We start from the raw sequence: 14428 nt of genomic DNA on the forward strand, positions 1-14428 counted from the left end.
TAATTTCATTGAGAGGAGGTTACTTTATCATTTGATGTGTTCAGAAGAGACTTTTCTTTCTCAACAAATATGTTCTCTGTCATTCGTGGACAGGAATAGAACATGAATATCTTAATTGAGTGGTTTTCCCCTTTAAGCAGCTGCTGCGTCGGCTCTTTGTCGGTGGGAAAGACCGAGGATGAGCGGCTCTCATGGCCCCTCTTCCTGCTCTTAGTGCACTTCATGATAAATGGTCCATTTTGGAATCCATAATGGACAGTAATGTAGAAGCACTCCTCTTTCTGGACACTCGACCGTCTTCTCTCCTCACTTGGGTTTTTCGTCATCTCACGGAGCACCGAGCTGTCAGGGACGTGTCTCTATTTAAGTGTGTTTTGTTAGTGTTGTTTTTTTTTACAGTGATAATGTATATCTGGTCATTTAAAGGGATGGCTTTTCTCATCATTTCACAGCCCGTTACAGCATCTGAACTTCAGCAGCAGTTAGGGAGCGTGATGCACTTCGACCACCCACACTCAGGTTGGTCTGTAAAAGCAAAGACCGGCGGCTGATGGTTCGCTCCTGCTTCCCGTCTCGGTCCTCCCCTCCCATCACCATTAAAAGAAACACGGCATAGCAACATGGACACTTGGCTGCCTCGTGCTTTTCCTCCTTCCGATCAAACCTCTGCTGCCTCTTGTGTGAGGAAACAGTTGCATGTAATGTATACAAGACATAATGTAAGTGGGCCTGGAAGAGAAGGTGGGAGGGTTTTAAGGAAAAGGGCAGATTGAAGGGGGGGCCGTCGGGCTCCCAGATGCCCCTGTGTGTGTGTGTGTGTGTGTGTGTGTGTGTGTGTGTGTGTGTGTGTGTGTGTGTGTGTGTGTGTGTGTGTGTGTGTGTGTGTATATGTGTGTGTGTGCTCCAGTGCCTTGAGATGACTGTCAGCAGGCGGTGCCTCAGAGAGAGGAGAGAGTGGGGGGGGGGAGTGCTGTTTCCAAAGGGGGCCCAGTCTGTTACCAAAGGGAGGTGGAGATTTACTATCCCACCCAGTCAAAGTGTCTCACTGGTGCTCTGACACACACTCACACACACACACATGCAGGGATACACACAACCTCTCACACACACACACACACACACACACTCAGACATACTGCAAACTCTCAACAGGAAACTCTGAGCCATAATGCGAAGGCACCTCAGAGCAGACGGGTGCATTGCTCAAACCAAGTGGGATACCGTGCGGCTTTGATAGTGCGTTAATTACTCATGTGATGTGATACAGATGTCTGGGGGCTTCAGCCGAAAGTTTGCCTGACAGTTTCCAAGGGGGCCAGGCAGACATTTTAGAAGCGGTAGGTGAAAACCAAACGTATTTATTATTTATGGACAGATCGGTTTGCGTGCTGTCACAGATCCCAGCAGTGTCATGCTGATGCTAAACTGTGATGCTACTTGAAGGGCTGGCTGCTAAATAGTTCTTTGTGTACTTGGTGACAGCTGGGACTTTGAACAGGAAGAACTCTGGGCTATAAGAGTTTGCCTGCACTGTGACATGATGAAAAGGGGCTTCACTATCCATCTGACAGTTTGAAACTTTATCTGCTCTTCACCATGGAATGATTTACTCTGATTTTTGTCCAGAAAGTTTGTTGGTTTTTTGAGCCTGATAAGAGGCAGTAAAAGGTGAAGATATGTATAACCTAAGCATTCAGATGGAAAGTCTGTATTTTGTCTTTTTGTATAGTCTGTAATCTTGCATTGCGTATTTTTTTACTTGAAATCAACCCTGCAGCCATGCAAGACAAAGCGCTTTATTTTCAAACCACATGTTTTAAACCTCTCTAAATTGGAAACAGAGGGAAAAATGCAACAGTGAGGAAATCATCCAGTTGTAAACCCACAGATGGGACTCGTGGTCGGAGCAGCACGGGCACACATGAAGCCTTCCCTGTATAGCTGCACCATTATTGAGACGGAGACGTAACACAAAGAAGTACTGATATCCTCCAGGAGCAGTGGAGAGCGGAGGAGATGCCCTTTGCGCTCTTGCTGATGCCTCGTCCTCACTGTCAGACTGTAACCAGTCCCGGCATCTCCCGTCTGTGCTGCCTCCGTAAAACCTTTTTGAAGTCGTGAAGAAGTTTAAAACTTGCTCGCAGTGTTTGAAAGGGACAGTAACGCTGTCAAACTTTTTTTAAACTAACATGTAATACACCACTTTGGTTGGATTTAAGTAGAGATGAGATGGCTGCGGGATTTCCATGTGTTCTCTGAAAAATAACCAGTTCTTCCTCTTGTTCGTTTTGTTTTCTTTCCTCACCAGAGATATACTGGGACTGCATTCCAATCAGTGAAATCAAAGCGTTGACTGTGTTCCACAATGGGCACCGCAGCTCTACATATGTTGGTGCTAATGGCCTGTTTGGCAGCCAGAGGAATGTGCCAGATAAACAGAGCTCAAGCCGAGAAGGACCTGGGCCTCCTCGCCCACTCCACCCGCCAGTCTCGGGGAACCTACAGCACCGTCAGTCCGAGCACGGGCCCGGGGCTCCACCTGCGGGCCGTGGGGGCCGATTCGCAAGCGGCGGGATCCGCCTTTGCCAATGAAACTGTCGTAAAGACGCCGATAAAACCTCCGATGTGCCTGCAAATGACTTCTATTAAGGGCTACTTTAAGTACATCAACACCATAATTTCCGTGATAGTGTTTGCAGTCGGCCTGATCGGCAACGCCACCCTGCTGAGGATTATTTACCGCAATAAGTGCATGAGGAATGGGCCCAATGCCCTGATTGCCAGCCTAGCACTGGGGGACCTCATCTACATTTTCATTGATATACCAATCAATGTTTACAAGGTACAGTTTCCACTCCATTTGTGCATGTTTACTTGAAGTTTTACTTACTTTCACAGCCATGCCGCTGAGCGACAGGTCTCTCTGTGTTGATAGAGTGAAAAGCTGCAACAATTGAAGTGAAAGGCAAAGTTAAAGTGAGATATTATAGACGGTAAAATGGGGGCGGGGTGTAAGTGAGTGTACAAATAGACGTGAAAGTGTAATCAGTCAGACGGCGTTATCTTCGGGGTGTGAGCAGATTAGTGATGAGAGGAGCAGGGATACGGCCGGCTTGAGTAAACAAAAGGGATAAGGCTGTAGTCACACATGCCAGTGGCCTTGTGCTGACCTGAGACATTAGACGCTTATCTGGAAGTTTTATTTTCAGATATAATCTACTGCCCCTCAAGTGATAAATCATGTGAGTAGTTTTTGGACTCAGTTGTTTATTGGACCCCCAAACGATCGTAGGTAGCCCATAAGGATGAGTTTGAACAAGGATTGCACTCAGTAGAGCGTATTCCTTCATCAAGGCCCAACAGAATGCTTGAATTAAACCAAGCATTATAGCTAAGGCCCCATTATGTTTCTCAGCTACACATTGGAGGTAGTTACAGCTTTCTAACCCTATTTGAGAAAAGCCTACACCCTAATGAAACCACATTTAAATTGCCCACATTCATAAATATCAGTCCCCTCAACATCTCTGATTTTCTTATCAAGATCCATTAATCCTTTCCTTGGAAATTGGTGAAAATGTTGAAAAACACCCATCTCGCGATGTAAAAGAAAGTAAAAAAAGAAAAAAGGATCCGCCCCCTGATTTGGATCCTCACCAAAATGTAATGGTTGATTCCCTGAACAACAACGCAACCTTCCACCAAGTTTCAAGACAATCCATCTAGTGGTTTTAATCCTGGTAACAAAGAAAACAAACAAACGCAGATAAAAAAACCAACCTCTATACGAAAGGTAATCTTTTTCAATCCGGTGTTTACGAACAGCTTCAACCACAATCAGAAATGATTTCGTTTTACTTCACCACAGATTTTTCCTTTTAAATAATAATTGTATCTAATGATGAAATATTATTCTCAGGGTTCCCGTCTTGTGTTGATTCACACCAGTAACCAGTGTCACGCTTTGTGGAGTAATCAACAGTGATTGCTAAATACAGTGATCAGTCAACCTGATGTTGTGAGTTCATTATGGGACTCCATTTCACAGCATAACAATGAGAACGCCACCTGGTTAAAATTAAGTGGGGGACTTTGAGGCCACGGTGACTTTGAAGTTCCAGCTGCACATGTGCAAAGAGGAAACAGACACCTTACTGGGGCAACAGTTTGTGCACAAACAAAGAAAGAGCCACGTCTACAACGCTGCAACCATCCCCAAGCCTCCTGTTCACTTCCTCAGGGCAGCGACAGTGTTTCCAAAAATAATCTGCTACTTATACTCTAAAAACAATGACGTGGGCTCCTCTTCTGACCTCCTGGGAAACTGGGAAACTGCACGGGTAAACATAATAGGGCCAGGAAGCACCGTAAAGTTCTTCCTTTGGGTTCGGCCCAGAGACACTTGATCAACGCAGGTTGTGTCCTTTTGAAGGAAAGTTGCCAAGGCCGCTCTGACGCAAAACAAAAACCTCCACTCACATGGCCTTGACTTATTTCACTAAGGAAGTAATATAATGAGAGGCAGTGGAAGTGGCTCTTAGATACTAGTGACAATATGGGGACTCATTATCATTCAAGTTTAGTTGCAGGTTTTGAGAGCTTTACGTTTGCAGGAAATGGGAAATGTCAGCAGAAGTTGGTCAAAGTTGCTCCATAGGGTCCATGTCCAACTGAATACTCAATGACGTTAAGATGATGTTGAGACGTGCCTCAGTCCACAGTAACATCAGTTTAAAAGGTCAACATGAAGAGAGAGATTAATAATCAGAAATCTTTCACTACTTCATTAAAATAATTGACATTGTAGTGATGCATCAACTAACCCAACCAGTGATTTAAAGAGAAAGTGTCACTCAGTCGAACATTAAACTCCACCAAGGCCCAACAGTCTCCTTATGAAATCACATTTACACTCACTAAATCCAAATTTTTATTTATAATATCCAGAGAAATCAACGGCAATATTGAAGGATCTCACAGTGTTAAAGAACGTGAAAAAAGCCCCTGATCTGGATCTACACCAAAATGTAATGTTTTCTTCCTTTTGCCAATAACCACAAACCAACAAACAAACGCCATTGAAAACATAACTTCCTTGACAGAGGTAATGACATGAATGTGAAAGATCAATGATCAAAGTGTTGACTCGAACATGATGTTGTTGTTGTTTTTCCTCCAGCTCCTGGCGTCACGTTGGCCATTTGACTACAGCATTGTCGGCCTGTGGCTGTGCAAGCTGGTGCCCTTCCTGCAGAAAGCCTCTGTGGGCATCACTGTGCTCAACCTGTGCGCCCTCAGCGTGGACAGGTCAGTGGCCACATCCTCCACACTGCTTCACCACCAGTCACAGGAAGAGCTGTAAAGGCTTAAAGGGTTTTAATACACAAGTTAGGTTCCAGCAAAACTCTTGCTCCAAGAACACTATGATGGGTTTTGTACAGACGTCTGTGGTGTTTAAGATAAGATAAGATAAGATAAGATAAGATAAGATAAGATAAGATAAGATAAGGTGAGATGAGATGCACGTTAGGCATGAAATTGCACGGATAGGAATGAGTATCACATATTTAATCACGCCTGTTAAAGTAGTTTTTAGGGATTTCAATAATTCTCTATAACTAACATTATATCAGATTTCCCATTCTCCTTAAGGAGGCAGCTTCCACTTTAGTTACATGGGTTTTTTTTGCATGTTTGAGGAAAAAAAAGATTATTCTTTTTTTCCCGGTTACAAAAGCAGATTTGATTACACTAAAGGAGGCAGTCCAGTCAAATCACTGGAAAGAAAATTAAACAAGTCTGATTCAGCCAACGAGCCCTGCCAATTCAATCCAGTCTCAGGAGAGAGAGAGAGAGAGAGAGAGAGAGAGAGAGAGAGACTCGCTTCGGATTGTTATGTCTCACAACTGTTTTTGTCTAATATCATTTTGCTTATGAGGTTGGTTCGTACAAAAAGAAATTATGAATATCTTATTTCCAGGAAACAACGAAGATCAATAACAATTGTGATTATTCATTGGAAAGTTAGTTCTCGTGTGTGTGTTGCCTCAGTATCTGTTGCTGCTTTTCCTTTAAGATCTGTTCCTTAATTGTTTAGCGGTACTTTTTTATGGTCAACATTAAGTGTATGATAGAAAGTGGACGCTCTACCCATATGAACTTAATATTAAAAACTCCATCTCGATAGCAAGTATCATGACAAGCCAAATTTTTTTTAATAGCGCCTTAATAGAATTTCCCTAATGAATAAATAATCACGGTGAAGTGCTGAAGTTCAGTGGCATCTCACTTTGTGCACCAGACACAACTTTAGAGATAAGAGGCTCCTTCTTTTATGCTCAGATTCAACCCTGCAGTGATGTAATGACCTCTATTAGAGAGGAGAAGAAGAAGGCTGCAGAGCTGCAGAGCTGCGTTCAAGAGCACACCTTTCCAGGAAATGTGTATATAGCATATATCTCTGCCTGTGAGACTCTTTTGCATCTTTTCAACGTTGGAGGAAGAGAAAAAAGGTGGATACATTACCACTTAGTAAAATATAAATGCCGCCATGTTGTTCGACAGAGAAATTCAAATGTGTCATGAAAAATATATTGTTTTTGCCATAAAATCTTGATGCGGGATTTTACTAAAACATTTCGACAAGTGGTTTCCATTAAAGAAACAAACAGGCAAACAAGTACCGAGTGCACGGGAAACACAAGCCAACACAGACCTCTCTGCCAACACGGGCCAGTCTGTTTGGAGGCTTCACAGAAATATAAATATTAGATATTTAAAATAAACAATTGATCATCTCTCGTCATTAATTCTTAACATTTTGATATGCTTTGCTGACTGAGCAGTTTGCTGTGTTTGTTTGTGGGAAATGATGTTTGCTTTGTCAGTCAAGAGACACGAAGAAAAATGATGGGTTTACTGGTTTGTGTTTAAAGTTGGAGAAGCAAGCTGGAAGCAAGTGAGCTGTTGTAGACTGGTTCTCATTAATTAAAGGGTCTCTTTATTCACGTCATATTAATATCATGGTAATAACATATTGTGTTTTATGCTTTAAAATCAAAAAAAATTATATTTACTGCATTAACTCAAAAGCCTCCAGTCTTATTCATCTGATCCATTTATGACACTTTCACACCTTCCTTGTTTGGTCTGGACCTTCAGACTTAATATATCAGGAGTTGGTCCCACAGACCAAACTTCAGTCCGACCACAAGAGCTGATCTCTCCATGGATAAGTTTGTTTGCAGTTTGAAAACGTTTCTTTAGAAGGTTTGAACTTTCGGACCAATTTCGAACTCACTATAAAGTGGACTAAATAGTGATTAGTGGGTAATTTCGTTCACACTTTCCGGTAATCCTCACACTGTCTATTATGTACTGAGACACTGAATGTTCATTTCTCTGTCTCACAGGTACAGAGCCGTGGCTTCCTGGAGCAGAGTGCAGGGCGTGGGCATCCCTCTGTTCACCGTCATTGAGATCATGTCCATCTGGCTGCTGTCGTTCATCCTGGCGGTACCCGAGGCTATGGTGTTCGACATGCACACCTTCAACTACAGGAATCAAACCATACACACCTGCATGATGAAACCCACAACTGATTTTCTGACGGTACGCTCACGTCCTCACTCCGACAGTTGTTTTATACGAGTCATTGTTTTGCCTGTATTCAGACCATGATGTGCTGTGCAGTACATTGTGTCAAAGTACACCTCAGAACAGTCGTTGATTCTTGGAGTAAAGAGACAGAACATTACAGGACTGATGAGATAGGAACCCCAGCTGCATGAGGAGGACTTCAAGTGAAATTGCACGTTCAGCTGAATATTTCCATCATCTTAAAAGCATGCGTTGTTTGTTCTGAGTGTTTTTAATGGCAGGCTGGCACGCTGATGTGCTATTATGGTTATAGGGCCATATACTTTTAGAGTCTCTATATGACAGCAAAAGCAATCACCTGTAACATTTCCTGATAGGGCCATAACTATTTAAAAAAAAGAAATTTAGATTATTTCAAGATGTGTCACTCCGGCCCAAATTCACCTTTCAAGCCCTGAGTTCAGAATTTGACACTAAGAGGGGTTTCGAAGGGGAGTGTCCCCTCTAAGAAATCAACTGGGTCTATTTACTCTCTCGTAGAGTCGGTGGCCTTTTTAACATCCTCCGAGCACATAATTGATAGCAGGCCACGTGCAATTACCCCCCTGAAATCTGAGGCCTGGAGCTGAGCCACATGTGCACATCTATTCCATATGCACTCCACCGGCCCAATCTGTCCTAAATGTCTCTGCATTAGATAAACATGTCTTTAGAAACGTAAGCCTCCTAACAGTATTATTTGATTGAAATTAAATAGTGTATTTATTTTTACTTCACTAGATTTTCTCACCAGTTTTATTCAGCTTCATCAGCTAACTTTGGATTTGTGTTTTTGCTTAAGATTTAACTTGTGTAAAAAGGTTCAGTCACAATGTGTGGTTTGGAAATTGTGCTGTTTTTTAGAGCGTATAGTTACTAAGCAAAGAAATCCAGATGTCCTCATCAAACGTACAAAGGCCAATTAAAACCAGTCAGTTTTCAGAACATGTGAAGTATTCACATAGACTTCAATGGCACTGGAGTACAGGGGTAGTCTGGTAGTGGTTTAGGTCCCGGTCAGGTTCAATTACAAAAGCAGATTCTAGGATGAAGGCCAAGTCCGATCATTTCATGTTCACGCCTACTTCCAGCATCACATATGATGTCTGAGTTTTACCTTACATCAGTAGCTATTGACAGATTTTATAGAGAGTTCCTGCCTCCACAGACAGATGTTATAATAATAATAATAACTTTATTTGTATAGCACTTATCTAAACAAGGTTACAAAGTGCTTCATAAAAACAAATCCATGGCTGAAAGAAGAATGAATTATAATAAGATGTGTTCAGTTCAGTTCAATTTTAAGGGCCGAATCATAACATAATAAAGTCAAGACCTTAAAATTCCCACAATGAGCAGCACTTTGGCATCTGTGGAGAGAAAACACTCCCTACAAAAGATGTAGGTGCAAGAGGAGTCATTTGTGGGAAGTTGTCAATTACAGAAAAGGAAGAGAAGGTTTTATTGGGTCAGAAGAGGTCTTAAAGTGAGATGCAGGGCAGGTGGAGGAGTTTTATGGAAGAAGAGGATTGGGCATTTCAGAGGATGTGTGGGGGGCATCACTTACACTGTAATTTGTGTTTTTATTCCAATTTAATGTGATTTACTGTGTCACATGTGCTTGTCCCTGTAGTTTTACAAGGATGCAAAGGACTGGTGGTTGTTTGGCTTCTACTTCTGTGTCCCGCTCGCCTGCACCGCAGTCTTTTACACTCTGATGACCAGCGAGATGCTCAACCACAGGAACGGCAGCCTGCGGATCGCTCTGAGTGAGCACCTCAAACAGGTGGGACGCTACAGCTTCTAAAGGACGATGAAAACCCTGATAAGCTTTTAACTCTGAGAAACAAAATTGTGTCAAGTGTTAAGTCCAACAAAAAGGACATTAACACTTGCGATGTGTAAAATGGATACACACCGGCTAAGTGTGTAATCAATAACCTTCTAACTCTCCATTATGCAAACTTCATTATATTTGCTCTTTTCATTTCCTCACCAGAGGAGGGAAGTGGCCAAAGCTGTCTTCTGCCTCGTCCTCATCTTTGCCCTCTGCTGGTTCCCACTGCACCTCAGCAGGATCCTAAAGAGGACGGTTTACTCCCAGTATGATAAGTCGCGCTGTGAGCTGCTCAGGTGAGTTACTGGTAACACAACGCTCTTCAACTCAAATGTACAAGATATGACACCTGATGTAGAATAAGAATAAGTATAATCAGTGTTTTTAAATGTTCTTTTCACAGTTTCCTGCTGGTCCTGGATTACCTCGGTATCAACCTTGCAACCATCAACTCCTGCATAAACCCCATTATCCTCTACTTTGTGAGCAAGAAGTTTAAAAACTGCTTCAAGGTATAGTACTTCCCTACAACAGAGGGACATGAGCGCATGTAACACAAACACACACACACACGACCACACACACACACACATTCTTAATAAGCCTTCGGATTTATTCTGGCCAGTAAAGAAAACAGTGAACTCGGGCTATGGTCCATGACTCAGAGGCTGTGATGGCATTCCATGTAAAAGCAGCTCTTTGATTTATGTATTCAGTTTACTGGCAGAGGTCACACTGCAAATATCTGTCAAAGGGACCTGAGCTGGAGATAAACCATGTCTCAAGTTTGTACGTTACACAAGTTGTGGGAGGGAGGTGGGGGGGGGAGTCAAAAGAAAAACCTACAAGTAACCATTTTAATGGATGAGTGAGTGGTATCCATCTTCTCATCGAACTCCCAACAAGAACGAAAATGAAATATAATGTATTTCCCGAAACTTTTCCTTTAAAATTTAACTTTCTTTTTTTTCTCTTCGCATGTTCTTCAAGTCATGTTTGTGCTGCTGGTGTTACTCTGACAACCAGCTGAGCAGCATCGGACCCATGAACGGCACCAGTATCCAGTGTAAGAGCCCCGAGCCCAACAACCTGTACAGCGACCGCAGCATCAGGAAAGACAGCAACTGAATCACTCGCTCACCTGAGGACTATTTTCAAGCTTTTCAAAAACCCCAAGAAGCTTTTCAACCAGTTAAGAAAAAAGTACTTTTTCAGTCAACATCCTTCGGACCACTGACGCAACTTATGAGCCTGAATGGGGGACAATGAATTTTCATTTCTATGCAACTTTTTGGACGGATGGAGCCAGAAAAACACAAGACCTTCACACGATGGACCTTTGCTTGGTCAGGATTGTTTCTTCTATCCATTGTTTTTCAACTTCACATGTTTATTATTGTAACCGCGAGGCCAAAGGTCCTCCAACCATAAGGAATAACCATCAACTTTTCTTTAACCTAACCGTGTCGTGACCATTCCATAAGCATGACTGCATATGTATTATTACGACTTTGAAGAAGAAGGTCCAGGAGACCTCTGTTTGGGACGAACGACATCCGGCCACCTACGCTTGTTCCGGCTGGAAGACTTGTTGGAAATACGTCTAGTGTCAGAATATGATCGAAAACAGTTCACTGGCACAAAATTAGAAAAAGTGCAGGACTGTTTTTGGAGCAGATAAGGTACAACTCTGTATTTTTGTAGCACAGGTCAAGCAAATGATAAATATGGAGTAATGCGTTATGACAGGTCTGATATCACCATTCACCAAAAATGGACAGGAATGACCTTTTTAATAGCACTGTGAATTTTACTATACAACAATAGGCTAATGTGCATGTATAAGCCATGGAATATATATATATGTATAGTGTCCACTTTTATAAAGTGTTATATTGCTGTAATGATAAGTATTTGATCCAGACAATGATGTAATAACAGAGGCAGATGACTTTTAATGGTGGTGGTAGAGACTCCGAATGTTAAAGGAATAGTCTGACATTTTGGCAACATGATTATTCGCTTTCTTGCAAAGAGACTTTCATGTCTTTGTGTTGAATATTAAGTTACGTCAGCTAGTTAGCTTAGCATAACGACTGATAGCAGAGGGAAACTGCTAGCCAAACAACATTTGTTTAAGTCGATGTACCTCCCTTATTGGATCCATACAAAAACTTTGTGTACTTGTACAGAGGGGGCGACCAAAATACATTTACACTAAAAGGTTCAGCGTGTAAGATTTAGTTGAAAAGGATCTATTGACAGAAATTGAATATAAAATAATCCTGGTGATGTTTTCACAAGTGTGTTTCATCTAAATTGTGGACGGTGAGGTGAAGGGGATTCAGCTGCAACCTGCAACTTCACCACTAGATGTCACTAAATTCTACACACTGAACCTTTAAGTAACTATTAATGTAATCACTTAGTAATTAGTTACAGCTTTATGTAAGCCTGACCCGATCACTATTCGTGGGGTTTATGTCTATATCTTGGCTGACTGCAGTTATTTCCCAGCTGAAATAAGCTAAGCTAACTTGCTGCTAGCCGTAGCATTGTATTTAACCTGCAGAAATGAGAGCGATGTCAATCTCCTCCACTCGTTTAAGAAAGTACGTACAGGAAATCATAAGTGTTCTTTGTGTGGCAATCATGTTCAACTATACTGCCTTATACTGTTTGATATGTGAATACATGTAAACCTGTGTGTGTTTGAACGTGTGTGTGTGTGTGTGTGTGTGTGTGTGTGTGTGTGTGTGTGTGTGTGTTCCACTTTTGCACACTTGTGTACATAAGACCAAGTGATATCTGTACCGTGTTATTTTACCACTATCCCTCAACATATACATACGTTACACATACATTACTCTGTGGAAGATGGAACTCATATGTGTTTGTTGCCTTTGATTTAACATGTAAACCGCGTGTTAGTGCTGCTGCTTGTACCAATAAATCCATTTTCCATCTCCACTGTGAACAAAGAGGTTAATTTTACCGTCGCACACAAACGTCGCTCTCTCCGGAAAAGCCACTGGGGGCCCCCTCTGTTTTTCATCTGCGTCTTTGAGAAAAAGGCGTCTGGGAGTGATTTGACGCTCACTGTGACCTGCTTGGCAACTGAGCCCTCAGGGTTGCGAATGTCAGCGCAGAGGATGTGACCAGCTCGGACGGTGGGAATTTGATACGAACCCACTTCGCATCTGTGTTTCCAAAAGAGCATCGAGGAAACAAGAGTTCGACCTTTACTTAACTCCGTTTCGAGTCTCAGCTTTGATGTGACGGGATTGTTTGTGCATGTTTTGCTTACATACGATGTCATGATGGTCATTAAAGTAAGCGATTGCTGAAAATGTAGTAGTTTTAATGGCAGTGGAACTTTATTTAATGCGACACAAACACATTTCCACTTTCTTTAATGGAACAAGCTTTTATTTTACACTTTTTTTGCATCGGCTAACTCAAAAAGAGACAATTACCAGGACCATGTAATTCCATTCACAAAGCTGAGAAACACCCAAGACCAACAGCAAATTGTAGCAACCACGTCTTTATCTGACTAAGGCCTGTTATTTGTATCAGCTGGTTGGTGATAAATCTCAGCCAGGTCATAAACTTCATGAAACTGTTTCATGTTCCTCAAATGAAATCACTGATTGGGTCAAAACATGATAAAATACAACATTTCACAGTTTAATGACACGGAGGATGAAAATGAAGCAAAACACGTAATAACATTCAAATGAAACATAATGGGAAAACATCCATGTGTTGCTGGGAAGTGAACAATCCGAGTGTGTGAGAGGAAGTGAGGAAGAGGCAGGTTTTATTGCTGTGGAATTTGGTGGGAACCTTTTTTTCTTGCCAGCAGTGAATTGAATAAAGCTTGAAAACAAATAAGAGGCTCTCGTGGCTCCAAAGTGCTCCTCAGTGCGGAGCTCACTCAGATTTGTTTATTGATTCTCTAAGTATGTCAAAAACCAAGTGTCCGAGGCAAAGACAAGGGAGGCTGCGTCACAAGATGTCCTGCTCAAATACTCACGTTTAGAAATAAAGAAAAGTCTTGAATTTCAAAGTCTTTCTGATGCCAGTCATTGTCATGCAGATATTTTCAGAGAGGATCAAAATATGTTTCCTTACCCCTTTTTCATTTCCCACTTTGCTATCCTATTCTATTTAATGTGGAATATGTGTTACAACATTCATTCAATTCCAAGAGACAAAAATAAATAAATAATAACTAACATGTTCAGTTTAAACCACTCTGTTCAAATCTGAAAAATAAATAGTGAAATAAAATATTAGCTTTCCTGCCAAGCATTAGATGGTAACATAAAACTCACTTATGTGTGAGTGATAAGTCGCTTATACCCTCAGACTTTTGCAAAAACATACAAGTATGCTGAATAATAAATATATTTACACCAATTTAACTACAAGAATTGCAGAAAAAAATGTGATGCACACGGTAGAGAGTGGATGAGTGAGGGTAAGCACAAAAAGCCACAACAGCTGAAAAGCTACAGGCCTGCGTGAGAAGAGCAGATCTCAGCTGAGCTGGCTGCTTTTCTGGCCTTGACACATGGTGCACATGAGGCCATCGGGTCCAGCCTCTGCCGACAGGAAACACAGAGCAGCAGACAAGCTGAGGGGCTTTCATAATGTAGTGCTTGTTATTAAATTCATAATTTGCTTCATCAAATTAACAATCAGGCCAGATAAGGTATAAGTTTACAGCCCCGGCTCAGCAGCTCAGGTCCCTAGTGAGACTTATTGCAGTACTTTTGTTATGACATATACTTGATGAGGTGGATTTTATTCAATATTCTTGATATTGTCAACAGATACAAACACTGATATAAATCATAAAACAGGTCCCAAATAGTTTAGTTCAAAAAAGTTATTCCTCATATTAGATGGGTATTGGTAGATTTAAAACATGTAAGTCAAACT

The 14428-nt window shown here is 41.7% G+C and overlaps 1 protein-coding gene across 2 annotated transcripts; it reads left to right on the forward strand.

Annotated features, from left to right (window-relative positions):
• Positions 1-1012: 1012 nt before the first annotated feature.
• On the forward strand, positions 1013-12448 carry ednraa (endothelin receptor type Aa). Of its 2 annotated transcripts, none has more exons than XM_035180336.2 (8): positions 1013-1337; positions 2309-2842; positions 5180-5307; positions 7413-7611; positions 9275-9427; positions 9641-9774; positions 9882-9990; positions 10469-12448. In XM_035180336.2, the coding sequence occupies exons 2-8, from the start codon at positions 2366-2368 to the stop codon at positions 10604-10606; spliced, it is 1338 nt and encodes a 445-aa protein (XP_035036227.1). In that variant the 5' UTR covers positions 1013-1337; positions 2309-2365; the 3' UTR covers positions 10607-12448. The 2 variants fall into 2 exon arrangements, with proteins under 2 accessions (XP_035036227.1, XP_035036236.1); XM_035180345.2 differs by lacking the exon at positions 1013-1337 and adding an exon at positions 1353-1668.
• The last annotated feature ends 1980 nt before the right edge of the window (positions 12449-14428 follow it).

Source organism: Hippoglossus stenolepis, chromosome 2 (assembly GCF_022539355.2).
Source record: "Hippoglossus stenolepis isolate QCI-W04-F060 chromosome 2, HSTE1.2, whole genome shotgun sequence".
NCBI classification, from domain to species: Eukaryota; Metazoa; Chordata; class Actinopteri; order Pleuronectiformes; family Pleuronectidae; genus Hippoglossus; species Hippoglossus stenolepis.

Bases quoted from the DNA above. Each gene is read 5' to 3' on its own strand.
- ednraa (XM_035180336.2), top strand. From the start codon at position 2,366: ATGGGCACCGCAGCTCTACATATGTTGGTGCTAATGGCCTGTTTGGCA. The intron at 5,308-7,412 runs GTCAGTGGCCAC...TCTGTCTCACAG, and splicing joins TGCGCCCTCAGCGTGGACAG to GTACAGAGCCGTGGCTTCCT. The intron at 7,612-9,274 runs GTACGCTCACGT...TTGTCCCTGTAG, and splicing joins CCACAACTGATTTTCTGACG to TTTTACAAGGATGCAAAGGA.